General features: G+C 41.4%; 2 protein-coding genes across 3 annotated transcripts; one reads left to right on the forward strand and one right to left on the reverse strand.

Moving 5' to 3' along the window:
* Positions 1-106: 106 nt before the first annotated feature.
* cct4 (chaperonin containing TCP1, subunit 4 (delta)) lies at positions 107-4,989 on the reverse strand. Its single transcript, XM_085458273.1, has 13 exons — positions 4,702-4,989; positions 3,941-3,993; positions 3,770-3,859; positions 3,511-3,619; positions 2,909-3,173; positions 2,679-2,811; positions 2,272-2,411; positions 2,067-2,163; positions 1,726-1,836; positions 1,465-1,595; positions 836-1,070; positions 433-546; positions 107-275 (listed from the first exon to the last, which is right to left on the reverse strand). The coding sequence occupies exons 1-13, from the start codon at positions 4,817-4,819 to the stop codon at positions 261-263; spliced, it is 1,611 nt and encodes a 536-aa protein (XP_085314399.1). The 5' UTR covers positions 4,820-4,989; the 3' UTR covers positions 107-260.
* Positions 4,974-14,240, forward strand: pus10 (pseudouridine synthase 10). Of its 2 annotated transcripts, XM_085458271.1 has the most exons (18): positions 4,974-5,036; positions 5,217-5,320; positions 7,858-7,985; positions 8,243-8,530; positions 8,612-8,698; positions 9,881-9,915; positions 10,004-10,183; positions 10,464-10,509; positions 10,810-10,874; positions 10,964-11,046; positions 11,142-11,267; positions 11,545-11,601; positions 11,689-11,765; positions 12,756-12,811; positions 12,909-13,026; positions 13,121-13,263; positions 13,425-13,524; positions 13,668-14,240. In XM_085458271.1, the coding sequence occupies exons 3-18, from the start codon at positions 7,860-7,862 to the stop codon at positions 13,704-13,706; spliced, it is 1,626 nt and encodes a 541-aa protein (XP_085314397.1). In that variant the 5' UTR covers positions 4,974-5,036; positions 5,217-5,320; positions 7,858-7,859; the 3' UTR covers positions 13,707-14,240. The 2 variants fall into 2 exon arrangements, with proteins under 2 accessions (XP_085314397.1, XP_085314398.1); XM_085458272.1 differs by lacking the exon at positions 4,974-5,036 and having other exon boundaries at positions 5,083-5,320.
* The last annotated feature ends 80 nt before the right edge of the window (positions 14,241-14,320 follow it).

A 14,320-nucleotide genomic window follows, 5' to 3' on the forward strand; every position in this document is an offset into this window, starting at 1 on the left:
CAGGTATCTTGCATGCTCTGATTATACAGATTAACAGAAACAAGACAAAAGGCCAAGATGTAAAGGTTCAACTTGCTTTAAAAGATATAATCACACAGACAGGGAATGAATGTCAACAAAAAAAAAAACAAGTTGTTTTTTTTTTTATTAAATTATGCAACGTAACAACTACAGTGGAAATCTGAACAGAATGGTGTTAACAGAGTCCTCTGATCCCTTGCAGTGTGAGCAGGCTTGGTGACAAAACTCAATGGACAGACCTATCGGGTGTTCACCTGCAACAAGAAAACACATTTCCACTGGTTTGAACTGTAATCTAATAAACTCAGATTTTGCAAAAAGCCAAAGGTAGTATACAAGAAATGATCTTAAAATAATTTCACTTTAAATGTTTAAAAAAAAAAAAAAAAAAAAAAAAAGATTAAGTCTTACCACATCATCAATCTTCAGGATGCTACGGACCGTCTCAGTGGCCAGTGTCAGTGCACTGATGGAGACCAGTAAAGGCTGCACCACCAGCTCCTCAAGGATGTTGGAGATCCCTCCCTGTTGCACATACAACAAATTGTTTGGTGTGTGTCTTTTGTGTCTAACTGTTCACATTTCAAAATTCATTTTACACTGACATTCAACAGGAAAAAGAAAATTAATGCACTAAAAAACAAAAAAACCCCACAAAAAACAAACAAACAAGACAATAGTTTTATTGGAGAGCAACTAGAGAACATTTTTATTGGATAAGTAGCTTAAATATCTACTTCTGTTAGCAGTACCTTCTCCACAAAGTCAGGCTATGCTAACTTTAAAAAATAAATTAATAAATTAAAAGATCAACCTTGCGAACGTTGATGCCAGCCATCTTGTCTCCCTGTGCGTGTCTGTTACGGAGCTCCGTCACAGTGGAGATGGGGTTCAGGCCAGCATTCTCGGCAAGCGTCGATGGGATCACCTCCAGGGCATCAGCGTATGCCCGCACACAATAGGCCTCCATGCCAGCCAGTGTGCGTGAGTACTCTGCCAGACGCACAGCCAGCTCAATCTCTGGAGCACCACCTCCAGCAATGAGAGCCCTGAGAGACAGAGAAGGCAAAAATGCAAAAGCCATTGGAACTGATCCTATTACTGAGAGAAATTAGGATCAAAATAAAATAATAACAACCAAAAAGACATTTTCAAAAAAAGAATACATCTGTTTGAATGCTCTCTATCAAAGTTGCTGAAGCAACCCATTGCGAAAATAATGGCGAGCTTTCCTAAATACTGTTCCTCTGTTTGTTACGCTCCTGCAGGATGCGTCAGTGCAAAAGCGCCTTTGTCAGAGGGCAATCGTACCTGTAACTGTATCTAAAGGTGTTCTTGAACAGTCCAACTTTGCCATGTGAGCCAGCATGGAGGGGTATGTTTTCAGGTTCGTTAAGAATTTTTTTAACAATGAAATTTACTCTTCAGAAATAACTGACTGACCTCTTCTTGACCAGGCAGCGGATGACACACAGAGCATCATGGATGGAGCGCTCTGCCTCCTCAATCACAAGCTTGTTGGAGCCGCGCACCACAATGCTCACCGTCTTCCCAGGGCTCGTGCAGCCTGTGATCTGCAAAAAGTGGCAAGCGAGGCACAGAGTTGTTTCAGCTCATTTTTTCCTCAGCTGCAAGTGAAACATTCTGTGTCCTTTAACTCAAAAAAAATCAACTGAGTTTCTCTGAGCAAAGACTCAACTGTACCTTGACTAGTTTGCCGGACCCATCCAGATTGACTTCCTCTGCTAGCTCTGCAGTGCCAAGCATCTCTGGAGTGAAGTGGTCGATGTGGGCGATGGGCTTGGTGCCAATAGTCTAAAGAAGGGGTAGGGGCTTCAGTTAAATGGTGTGCAATGCTAAACACAGTTGTCAAAACTAAATACTTGCTCACAAGTTAAAAGTGTACAAATCTTGTTAACTGATGATTAGTTTCCTATAAAATTTTAAAAAGTATAAAGTGCTGCCAAATGTGATGTAGATCTATATATGTCCATTAAATACTGTGTGAAAAACAGAGAAGCCGTGGTTCATTTGACAATACTAACCTTGCAAATGAACTCGATATCCTCTCTCTCAATCTCCTTCACCACCATGATCTTCATTTTGTTGAGGAAGTGCAGGGCGAGGTCACTAAGAGCATCTCTGTTACATGACAGTTAGTTGTTAGTGTGACAGATGTTTCGTGTATCAGAAGAAGACTGAAATGCATAGCAGAGTGTGTTTTTCTCGTGTCCTTCGCTCCCTGCATACCTGAGGATGGATTTCTGGATGAGCAGCACGTTGCAGCCAGCCTTCTTAATCTGTTTTACCAAGTTGAGGATGTAAGCACGCTCCTCCCGCAACACGCGGTCCATTTGGGCGTAGTCTGACACCACGATCTGGTTGTCCATCTACATGCCCCACAAAAACCCAACAGAAGGTCAGAAAAAGAAGGCTTTTCCTGAAGGAATACATAATGGTTCACAAGAACAGCACTGACAGTGTTTTCTATCTACTGAAAACAATGTCTTCTCTTCTGTATGACTGGAAAAGGAGCAACGATAGCAGTTGAAGCAGTCAAAACTGTAGCAGCAGTTCACTGTTACAATCTGAAGCTGAGCATAAAAAATAAGGCAGAAAGGGTTTTCTTGTCAGCAGATATTCATCAAGCGACTCACATCAGTCTTGGGAGGGGACAGACAGAACTGAATAAGGCCAATTTTGGCCTTTTCCACTCGGGTCACACCAGTGTTGGCAACTCTCTGGGTCAGCACAAGGCCGTCTACCAGCTCACAGTCATCAATGGTGCCTCTAAACACACAACACACACGTGATTAAGCCTAGCAAAAATCAGAAGAAAGTGCTTAAATAAGAGTAGAAAAACAAACAAACAAACAAAAACACTCACCCAAGCTTCTTGATGATTTTGATGTCCTGTAGGTCGACACCAGTGGCTGTGGCTGGGTCAATGACTCGCATAACAGCATCCACACTCATGGGTGCCAGCAGGTTTGAATACTGTGACACCACCTTGGAGCACAGTGACGTGGTGGCACTGTTGAGCAGCGTCTCACGGTCACTCAGCTGCACTGGCTGGCTCATGCCCGTTAGCACCTCCACGCCCTTATCGACTGCCTTTTGGAACGACTCCGAAATGATGGTGGGGTGGATACCTGGCAGGTGAGACAAGTAATTAAACGGGCTCAATTGTGCTCAATTAAAGGTTCATGTTGTTATTCTTCAACTTTTCCAGATACACAGCTCAAAACGATCCTTATTTATCTTGTATTGGGCTTTAGCGCCATCTTAAGTTCATCTGCTGTGCAAAATAAGCCTTGCAAAGTAAAGGGAGTCAACATGTCCAGTGCGTGAATTCAAAATGCGCATAAAAACAAACTACAAGATACAAAAAAGACAGAAATAATTCTACTATTACTCTTAAAAAAAAAGAGAAAAAAAATTAAGCTGTAGCATCACTTTTTCGATTTTTCAATCCCCTAAAGCACTCACCTTTCTGCAGCAGCTTGGAGCAGGCATCCAGCAGCGCTCCAGCTATCACCACCACAGAGGTGGTGCCATCACCAGCCTCAATGTCTTGGGCTTTGGACAGTTCCACCAGCTGAAACACATTTGGTTCAGGCCATATGAGTTAATCGCCGAATTAACAACAGTGTTTGGTGTTTAACGAAGCTTAAAATTATACTTAGAAAGGGAGCACTCATAGGTCCGTTTTAGTTGCAAAGCTTCTGTGCAGGCTGCTGTAACGTACCATTTTAGCAGCAGGGTGGAGCACCTGCATCTGCTTCAGGATGGTGGCCCCATCATTGGTAATGGTTACATCACCCTTCTCATCCTGGATCTGAAACCAAAAACAACAGCCATCGTTTAGATACAGGTGTGATGAGGGGCCTGGGTAAAGCCATCAAATCTGTTCACTGACCATCTTGTCCATGCCTTTGGGGCCCAGGCTTGTTCTGATGGCATCTGCAACAGCTAACAAACAACAAAGGGATGGATGAGAACACAGGTAATAACCAAGTCAAGCAAATTCCACTCATCTTGTCTTGCATTTTAAAAAACAGAAGTGAGGACTAATATTCAAGCTTCTTCTTGGTAAGCACAGCATATTCATGTTTATGAACTAATGAAAACATTTCAGTATCAATATCATTGATATAGCAGGAACCTCTATGTTGTACATTACCTATTAAAATCAAAGGGATCTTACTGAAAACTACAAACATGCGTAATCTAGTTCAGCTGACAGCTCAGCAGCATTACAACCCAACAATGAAGAGATTGTGCTGAATCATTAGCATCCTGTAGCAAGTGCTCAGTAGTGCTCTTTTTTTGTTTTTTAATTAAACCCTCAAATTATTATATTATTATTCATGTATTAATTTGCTTCTTTTAACTAATCTGGAAAAAGTAATACAAGCACCCATAATGGTTTATTCAACATTAGATAAAGATGTTGGATTCTTGTAAACTATTAACTGACCATTATCTGTTATGGCCGCTGTATTGTATTTATATAGCAAAGAAACGCCGTCAACTATAATGAATGAGATTTGGACTAGGCGGAAGGTACCGTCTATAGGACCAGGAATAACGGTGCCCAGCAAACAAGCAGAGCAGGTTGCTGTACAAACCCTGAATCCCATATTAGCTGCTTGATTAACTATGATTATATCAAAATACCTTTGGCGGCAGAAATGTTACTATAGCGAATCTGCGCCGGTTTGTCGCGGTCCACATACGCCCCTCCTTTGTTTTTGCCTCCGTTGGAAAGCTTCGGTGCTGCCATCGCTTCAGGCATCTTGACTTTATAATCGATGGGAAATGTTTAGGGGAGTCTTCAGAGTCAGACTAGTGAACTCCGGCGCTGAAACACCACAGTTCGGCTTCGGATGGACTCAGATTAAGGAGCCGATACCAGCACCCTAGTTAGAAGCTTCCAGATCGCCGGGTGCTGCAGCAGAAGGAAGGACCCGGCTGTCAAATTACCCGGCGCTTGGAGATGACGTTTGCAGACAGTAAAGATTGAGTATAGAGAACCCAGAAGTTATTGATTAGGGTTTACTGTAATTTATTAAAACAACATTTTTATCCATGTGATATCAATAGCATTTGCTATCACCTATGAACTTAAGTTTAGCCCTCGTCTTGTTGCGAGAGGCAAAATTTTATCCTGAAGCTTCTCCTCTTTTGATTAGTTTTGTCTGGAAGGGCTCAGACTACAGGAAAGGGACCCTCTATTGACGAACGTGCCTTACGAATAACTGATCATCACTGTTCATAAAAAACACTGTTCTGTCAGGTAAGTTTAATTCTGCTGTCACCCATAAGAGGTTGTGTAGATTGTCTGTAGATTATTAAAACTTGTTAGCTAGCTTAGAGTATCAGAAAATTGAAGTGAGCCGTGCTGGAGCTGCAGTTGTTGGATTGCACAGGCGTGTTTAAGATGATTAGCTGCAACAGTCGTTTTTTTTGTTTTTTTTACACAATCTCAGTCTTCCGATGGCACAAAATTCTTATAATTAATAGTTTATGGTTATTTTAAGATGTAAAACTTTTTATTGTTGGTTTAGATTTTTTGTTTTGTTGTTTGTTATGTGCAGACATAGCACTGGTTCACCCGTTGAGTTGGGAATATTTAATAGATCCGTGTTAAGTAGCTTAGCAAATAAACATTGTATGAACATGGTTAGGTTCAAAGGCTGGACTAAAAATGCGAGAAAAAGCAGCCACTGCCCAAAGAAACACCTTGAAAGCCTTTCAGAAAATAACTGAATAACTATTTTTCGAGATCATTTTAAAAATTACAAGACGTTCTTGCGCCTTGGGTACAAAATATACAGATATTTAGGAGTAGCTCAAGAGTTTTGGGCAGCACGTTAGAAAGCTAGGATCAGTGCACTCTGGGAAGATGTTAACGCTTCCTTAAACATATTTGCTGTGGGATCTGGTGAGATGGAAACTGCTGGTTTGAGTATCTGTTCAGACGCTCACACGTGCTCTCTCTGAGATTTGGGGGAGGGGGGGGGGGGGCCTTTAATGTGTCTTTTTTCTTTTTTTTTTCTTCTGTTTTTTTAACACTATCTCTGACAAACATACGTATAACAAACAGGAACATGACTGCACAAATATTTGGAGCACTAGGTCTGAGAACAGCTGTGTAATGGCTCTCTACAGGCTGAACAACAGTCACAGATCTGCACTGTAAGCCTGTTGATGCAGTGACAGACAGCTGTTCTCCCACTTCCTGGAGCAAAAGCTGTGTTGCCTTTTTGTGTGTCAAAATATGCCAGACAAAATACTTCTCTAAAACAAAATGTGAAAATGTCCAAATGGTGAGAAAAAAACTCATAGTACTTACAGTAAAAGTAAAATGAATCAGTTTATTATCTAACTGGAAACTGTGTGTTTTAACCATAACCAGGAGTTTCGATGTTCTCCCCTTGTTTGCGTGGCTTCTCTCTGGGTACTCCAGCTTTTTCCCCACAGTCCACAGACATCCAGCTGTAGGTGTGAATGTGGGGTGTTAATGGTTGTCTGTGTCTCTGTTAAACCTGCATCAGGCTGGTGACCTGTCCAGAGTGTACCAGCCTCTCGCCCTATGGTAGCTCAGATGGCTCCAGCCTGGATGGATGGTGTTTTAACCACAGTTAGATATATGCATGCTTATTAAATAAGATTATTTTCATGTGGTTTTTCATGCAGTTTTTTCTGTCTTTCTTTCTTTCTTTTTTTAATACACCTTATAATAAATATCTTGACACATGCTCAATCATCCAGGTGAGTAAATCCCAAAAGTTGATTCTGTTCATCTGGACGTAACGTTTTCAGTGGGAGAAACAGAAGAACATCATATCAAGAAGACCCTGAGTAAATGTGGTTATCCCAGCTGGACATTTGTCAAAGCTGCGATGGCACCCAAAGAAAGCTCCAGCTGATCCAGGAGAGAAGGACAACTGTTGCCTAAGCAAAAACCCTTAGTGATCCCTTATGTGTCAGGGCGTATCGGAACGGCCCAAATTTCCCCTTGTGCAACAATTAAAGGATCATTCTATTCTAACAGCTGAGATGCATTTTTTTCTCAGCACTGCATCTCTGTGGCTTTTAAACCCCAAATCACACAACGCCAAAAATTGGTCCACCCCAAGGATCGTGTCCCCCGACACAAACAGAGTAACATAGTGTACGCTGTTAAGTGCCAGGAGGATTCCTGTGATTTATACATCGGGGAAACCAAACAACCTCTGGCTAAGAGGATGGCACAACACAGAAAAGCCACCTCGTCAGGCCAGGACTCTGCAGTCTATTTACACCTACAGGCCAGTGGACACTCTGGATGTACACAGGGAGGAACGCTGGTTTGAGCGCGGAGTCAAGGAGGCCATTTACGTGAAAAGGGAAAGACCATCTCTGAATAGAGGAGGGGGAATAAGGGTACATCTGTCACCATCTTACAATGCTGTGATTGCAGCCATTCCCCAACTCTCTGTGATGGTACTCATGGTCTTTGATCAATGGTTATGACAGTTTGCATAAATAATGATCAAGGAACTGAGCTCCCAGCCCATTGTTCATGCAGTTTTCAGTCATTGTGCAAATGCACTGTTTATAAGGTTGGGAAACCTGCAGTCAGCTGAGACTGCAGAAGTCACTTGGATGAGTAATGAAATATTTCTGCCACTCAAAACGCTGCGTCCAGGTGAACACAATCAACTTTTTGGGACTTGTAATAAATAACACACAGTATTTACAAAAGGCAGTTAACATCTGCAACATTTTAAGACAGAATAGCCATTTATCATGCCGAAATGTTCATGGTTCTCCTTTTGCACTCTGCAGTCATGCTGCCCCTGAAGGAGAAGGATAAACCAATCATCCAGAAGTTGCTGTCAGCTGGCTGCTGCGCTCGCTGTGTCCTCAGATTCTGCTGCGTGAGTGTGCAGGCGGCCTACCGGAAGCAACCAGAGGTGAGGCTCATGCTGCAGACGCCGCTTTTATACCTGCTATATTCTTTAATCGTCATCTTGTTTAGAAATTATTTGTTGGTTTGTTTGTATCGTGGCTTATGCAGAGAGTTACAAGGAAGAAAAGATTGTGAATACTTATCTTCTTGTTTGGGGAATGTATGCTCTCGTTGTCGTATTCTACAGATTTCGTCAGTTGCATTAGTAAATATGTCAAAATACATGAAAGTTCTAATTGCATTTTCTTCGACCTGACACAGGAAACACTTAAAGAACTTCAAATTTTCATCAATGATACAGAAAATGATAAATGTCAAGATTCAGTAGCTCTAGACTCCAGAGATGATTACAAGTCCAAAGATGCTGCAGAATCAGAAACATCTGAAGACCCTCCCAATAAAAGAGCAAAACTGGAGACCAGTATAACTGATGTTCAGTCAGAAGAAGAGGCAGCCGCTGTGGTCAAATCAAAGGATGGGGACTCACGTGTATGTGTGGTGTGTTTGGGAATCCTGCAGGGACTATGTGGTACAACCCAGGCGATAAAGGTGTGTGCGCTCGACAGTATTCACTGTTTCCATTTACACTGCCGTCAGTGTTAAACTGCTGTTTCTGGTGTGTGTTCACAGATAGCAGAGGCAGTGAAGGCTGGAAACTACGAGTTTGACACACTGGTGCTGTCTGTGTCTCTGCCCGCTCAGCTCTGTGTCCGCGAGGTCAGTATGGTTGTGTGTGTGTGTGTGTATGAACCATGCTTACATATTTTGTGAGGACCAAAAATTGGAATGGTACTATACTTGTGGGGACAAAGTCAATTATGAGGATAAAATGCTCGTCGCCACGAGTTTGAAGACATTTTTTTAGACTTAAAATGTGGTTTTAGTGTCAGGGTTACAATTAGGTTATGGTTAGAGTTAGGCTGAGGGTTAGGTGTAGTAGTAATAATAATGATAATGATGATAACACATTTTATTTAAATGCGCCGTTCAAGACACCCAAAGACACTTAACAGTAGAGTAAAAACACATAATAGAACAAAGAACAATATAAAATACACAATAAGTTCACAGTGAATAAGCAAACTTGAACAGAGAATCAGTGTTTCTTATATTCGGGGTAGAGAGTTCCACAGGCTGGGACCAGAGCAGATGAAGGCTCTGCTTCCCATGGTGCTGAGGTGGAAAGAAGGCACAGCAAGTGCAGAGGAAGATCAAAGTGAGTGGGCAAAAGAGGTAGTGCTTAATAGGTCAGAAAGGTAAGCAATGTTATGAAGGGCCTTGAAGGTGAACAGAAGAAGCTTGAATACTATTTGGAACGTCACAGGGAGCCAGCGACGTTCCTGAAGGACAGGAGTGCTGGTAGGAGGGGTTCTGGTAATAATGCAGGCAGCAGTTTTAAACCAGTTGAAGCTTATGGAGGGATTTTGGAGGGAGACCATTGTAGAGATAATTACAACAGTCAGTGCAGGAGGTAACAAGACTATGAACAAGGATTGATAGAAAGGGGTTAATTTTGCATAGATGGAAATAGGCAGAATGGGTGAGATCATTGATGTGTGATTGACGTAGGAGACGAGGTGAAGAAATGTGACAGTGTTGACTTCCCAGCACAAGTTAATTTGAAACAACCATTACTTAAGGCATTTTTGATGTCAACATTCTAACCTTTGTGGTTTTTGTGGATTTTTTTTCTGTGTCCTTTGAGTTTTGGGTAATTGAGATGGATGTCTTGGTACTCGCAATATCGTCCATTTGGTACTTCACAGTTTTTCACGTTATAAGTTCATTTCCCGGCATTCATACATATCTGTAATATTTTCACTGGATGTTCATTTGTATTTATTGCTTATGTAAAATATCTGCGCACTGTTTATGACAATTTCTTTTAAAATACTGCAGCACTCCTGTTGGCTCTACGTGAAGAAGGAAGTGAGGTAAAGTATTTGTCGGCTACGTTTTGAACATCAGTCGATGTACAGTCAAGAGTCACAAGGAATCAGATGTTTAATTTAATATTTTCAGAGAAAAGGGCTTAGTGCTCGACAAGGACGATGTCATCCAGGTCAAGGAGGCCTTCAAGTGGATCATGCAGGGCATGGTTACCAAGGAGCTGGGGGGCATTGCTGTGGTTACCAAGGTCAGCCCGTTTGAGGTCAGCGTGGAGTTCACTCATCCAGAGACAGACGCTGACTGCCACTTCCTGTGAGTCCTGAACTCTTCAAGATCACATGAAATTTCTGAAACAGCTCTTGGTGAAGAACATGAAGTTGGAGGGGAAAGGAAATATTTCTGAATTGCTAACATAAAAAATGACCAGTAATAATTAAGACATATCCATTTAATTTAGAAACATCCATTAGAAGGATTCACAAATTCCCTGAATTTCAAAAGCTAAACTGATTTTAGATTAAAACAGGGACAAGATGTGCTCTGAGTTTTGAAATGTAAAAGATTTATGGGTTAAACAATGTCCTTTTTACAGAGCTGCAACATGTCCTGACTGCTTCAAGCCCACCAAGAACAAACAGGTGAGGAAGCAGAGTTTATCCTTCAAAATAATCAGGACGACTAGTTTGTCTTCATAATTTAATTGAAAGTTCAGTAATAATGTATACTTTATTGATCCCTGTGGGGAAATTCCTCTCTGCATTTAACCCATTCACTCAGTGAAGCAGTGGGCAGCAGCGTGTAGGGACGGTACTTTGCTCGGGGGTACCTCAGGGTAGCCGTTTAGTGGATTCGAACCCCCGACCTTCCGATCACGGGGCCACCACTCTACCTACTGAGCTATCCCTGCCCCTGTGTGAATCTGTATCTTCTCTCTGCAGTCGGTGTTTACTCGGATGGCGGTGGTCAAAGCTCTGGAAAAAATACCCGATGCCAAATTTTTGAAGTAAGGATCCTCTTCATCTTTAACGAGTAAAAAGTTCTATGGAATGATTTTGAAATGACATCTTTTATTCCTTCATTTCCTTTCTCCAGGCACTACCCCTGTCCTCCAACGCAGCCTACCAGCAGTTGCAGCCCTCAGGTCCAGTGTCTGCACGTGTCTGTGTTTGTGGCAGGTGACGTAGGACATTAAGAACATCTGTTTGAAATGTTGTTGTCTAAAACTGACAGCATAATAAATAGCATAATGATGTCTCCTCGTGATGTTTAGGGAGATACAACAAGTTCTGTCGCAGCCTACCTCAAACTCCCTGGGTGATCGATGGAGAGAGGAGGATGGAGTCTTCAGTGGAGGAGTTGATCGCGGCGCCTATCCTCTCTGCCTTTAGAGCGGATGGTGAGACCACAATCGCAGCTTAAATGAAGACAAGCACAGTTTTTGGGGGTGTTTTGGTTTAGTTTGGGAGCAGGTTCATTTTAAACGTGAGCCAGCTCGACTTTTAAAACCAGAGATTTTGTGACACTTTTTCAGTGAGCAGATTTTAAACTGTGTAATAACTATTGTACATTTATTCATGTTTATTTATATTATTACTGTTTTGTTTTGTTTTTTCAGCACATGACACGTGACTTGCCGTAGAATAAAATCTTTATCTCTGTTTTCGGGGTTGCAGGTTTTAATTTCTCTTCATCTGGCAGAGAGGATGTGGATGTCAGGACTCTTGGGAACGGTAGGATTTTTGAAACTTTAAGATTTTGTCAGTTGTGAAGATTGAAGAACTGTTTATTTTATCGGGTTCATTGGTTCGATTTGGCAGGACGTCCATTTGCGATGGAGCTGCTGAATCCTCACAAATCCAGATTCAGCAAAGAGCAGATGAAGCAGCTCCAGGAGGTACAGATGTGTCCTTTCACTCCGTCCATTATTCTGCAGTCACTTAGTTGCTGAACTGAAGGTCTCAGCAGCAATATAAGAGTTTCCTTATTAAGCCTGTTTTACATTATGAGAAATGTTGCAGTGACTGAAAATATTTGAATTCAATCCCTGGGAATCTCTTCTCCCTTAATTATTTTAATTTGTAATATTTTACTTCAGCCAAGAACATCTTAAAACACAGTTATTTTCTTTCGTTGTTTAGCATTTTGTTAAAATGAGTTAGTCCCTGCATTTGATTTGAAATATGTTAAAGTTGTATATAAGTAAGAACTGACTTTATTGCATAGTACTTTTTTCTTTAGAGCATAAACTGTAATAAAAGATGGACATGGACACCTTAACATCAGGTATTGGTTTTGGCATTTTGAAGAGTTGACATTAACTCTGTGGAGGTTGCCATGTTAGGATTTGGAGCAAGAAGTGAGCTTATTTGGATTAGCGTTGTTGCTAGCAAGCTTGATTATTGCTTGCTCATGTGAAAAATATGGAACTTAAGGTACCAAAACAGAAGTGCAAACCTGTTGGACAGGCTGTACCACACAGCAAAAACCTAGCAGAGGGGGTCAGTTCAATCAATCAATCAGTGGTGGTAAGACCTATCAGATCAGTTATAGCTACCTGGGTTTACCACACCTGTCAATCTTAGCCACCACACAACTATAGAAATCAATAATAAATTCAGATGGATTAGATATTAAAGGCATTTGGGATCCATACATTCCATCCATACACAAGGTTGTAAAGGGAAAATATGTGTTTTGCACCACAGTGTAAATTTTAGCATTTTAACGTGAGAGTTTGTAAATTTGCAGTTTTGGGCAATTGGCAGATCCTTTTTTTTTTCAGCCTCCTAAAAAAATGCTTGTTTCAAAGTTAAGCTGACAGAAATGTGCGTTCACTGATGCAAAGACTTTAGGCCTGCTGATATCATTTTTGTTTTGTTCTTAGACCATTAACCAGTCGTCAGACAAAATCAAAGTGAGAGACCTGCAGATTGTTACCAGGTGAGAAAATGACTCATTCTGCATTTGTACAGCGACATCTCCAACATATGTGAAAGACTAAGAAAGTAGTCCATGTTTGCTGTGTGTTAAATTGCAGAGAGGCTATGAGTCGCATGAAGGAGGGAGAGGAGGAGAAGACCAAGTCATATACAGCTCTCGTGTGGACCCAGAAACCCATCCAGAGAGAAGACATCTCTTTTATTGATGACATCAAGGTCTAGTTGGTCTAATTCATAACCTGTTGAAATTGGAGTGTTTTAACACTCAAACATCAAGAATCAGCAGTGTGACTGTTGTGTGTCTCATCAGGATCTGACTCTGGACCAGAAGACCCCTTTGAGGGTTCTGCATCGACGGGCACTGGCTGTCCGACAGCGAGCCATCCACAGCATGAGCACTCGCTTCCTGGACTCTCATCATTTCTACCTACGATTGAAGACGCAGGCCGGGACGTATCCTCACTTTAAATGGCACATCTGTGCGATGATGAATTATAACATTGCACCGGTCAGTCTGTTGTTAATTGAAACGATAAGCTAATAGAATATTTTACCCTGAATTTTATCTGAAACCTGCAGTGAGACAAAAAAGCTCCTTAATGCTCCGCCAACAGTTACATCAAAGAGTTTGTCCACGGAGACTTCGGCCGAACGATTCCCAACCTGTGCCAGCTGCTGAAGACTGACACAGACATCCTGGAACTGGATGTGGAGGTGGGAGAAAGTCACATCTGTAAAACAAATATTCAATATGTTTGCTTTTTTTATTATCATACAGAATATAACTGTCACTGTCTTTTCTGGAAATGTTATGTCCCTAAATTCCTACTTGTTGAATATGATGTTTCCCTTCTCAGTCTGTGGATGTGGACTGGCCTCCCCCTGTGCCAGAGTGAAAGCTGCACTGCCACGCAGACGCTGCTCTTGTCCTGTTTCTGAGAGGATTCGGCTTGGACTGCACTGGTTCCATCTGCTGCTGGATTCCTGTTAGACCACAGTGCTGAACTGTCAGCAAACGGGTTCTGACAGTTGTGGTGAAGCCATGACGGTGCTTGGAGGAGAGGAAAACACAGTTCTCTCGGTTGGCTAGTCTGCTTTGTCTGGATTTATTTTTCATCTTCACATCATCGACTGTGAATCTTGAGTCTGAAGTAATTTAATAAATAATAGTGCCCTTGTTCTGTTTTGAGTTTTTTCAGGGCCAAGTGGACAAAGTAGTTTGTATGTAAAGATGAAAAACACGCTCCTTCTATTTTTGTGTACATACTGGTGCTTATTTGCTTTCAATTAAAGTGTATAAAAAACTATCATTTGTTCCTTTGAAGCAGAATGTCAAATAAGACAGGCTAATGTGTAAAATGTAGTTATAAAACCTAAAAAAGCTCTTAAACCTAAAACATTTTATTAAATTGTATTCTATTTTTTCTGTATTGATTTTGTTTTCTTTATTCTTTTTAAGCAGACTTACCAAATTAGTAGTGGATTAAAAATCAGATAAGGGTAGTATGAC

The sequence above is a fragment of the Copadichromis virginalis genome, linkage group LG6 (assembly GCF_057382275.1).
Source record: "Copadichromis virginalis isolate Kocher_CV1m ecotype Utaka linkage group LG6, C_Virginalis_male_GT1.1, whole genome shotgun sequence".
In the NCBI taxonomy this organism is placed as follows: domain Eukaryota; kingdom Metazoa; phylum Chordata; class Actinopteri; order Cichliformes; family Cichlidae; genus Copadichromis; species Copadichromis virginalis.

Excerpts from the sequence above, each read along its gene's own strand:
- cct4 (XM_085458273.1), bottom strand. The coding sequence starts at position 4,819 with ATGCCTGAAGCGATGGCAGCACCGAAGCTTTCCAACGGAGGCAAAAAC. Across the intron at positions 1,596-1,725 it reads GGTCCGGCAAACTAGTCAAG|ATCACAGGCTGCACGAGCCC; the intron begins GTACAGTTGAGT and ends CACTTTTTGCAG. Across the intron at positions 547-835 it reads CTGGCATCAACGTTCGCAAG|GGAGGGATCTCCAACATCCT; the intron begins GTTGATCTTTTA and ends TATGTGCAACAG.
- pus10 (XM_085458271.1), top strand. The coding sequence starts at position 7,860 with ATGCTGCCCCTGAAGGAGAAGGATAAACCAATCATCCAGAAGTTGCTG. Across the intron at positions 10,184-10,463 it reads GACGCTGACTGCCACTTCCT|AGCTGCAACATGTCCTGACT; the intron begins GTGAGTCCTGAA and ends TCCTTTTTACAG. Across the intron at positions 13,264-13,424 it reads TTGAAGACGCAGGCCGGGAC|TTACATCAAAGAGTTTGTCC; the intron begins GTATCCTCACTT and ends CTCCGCCAACAG.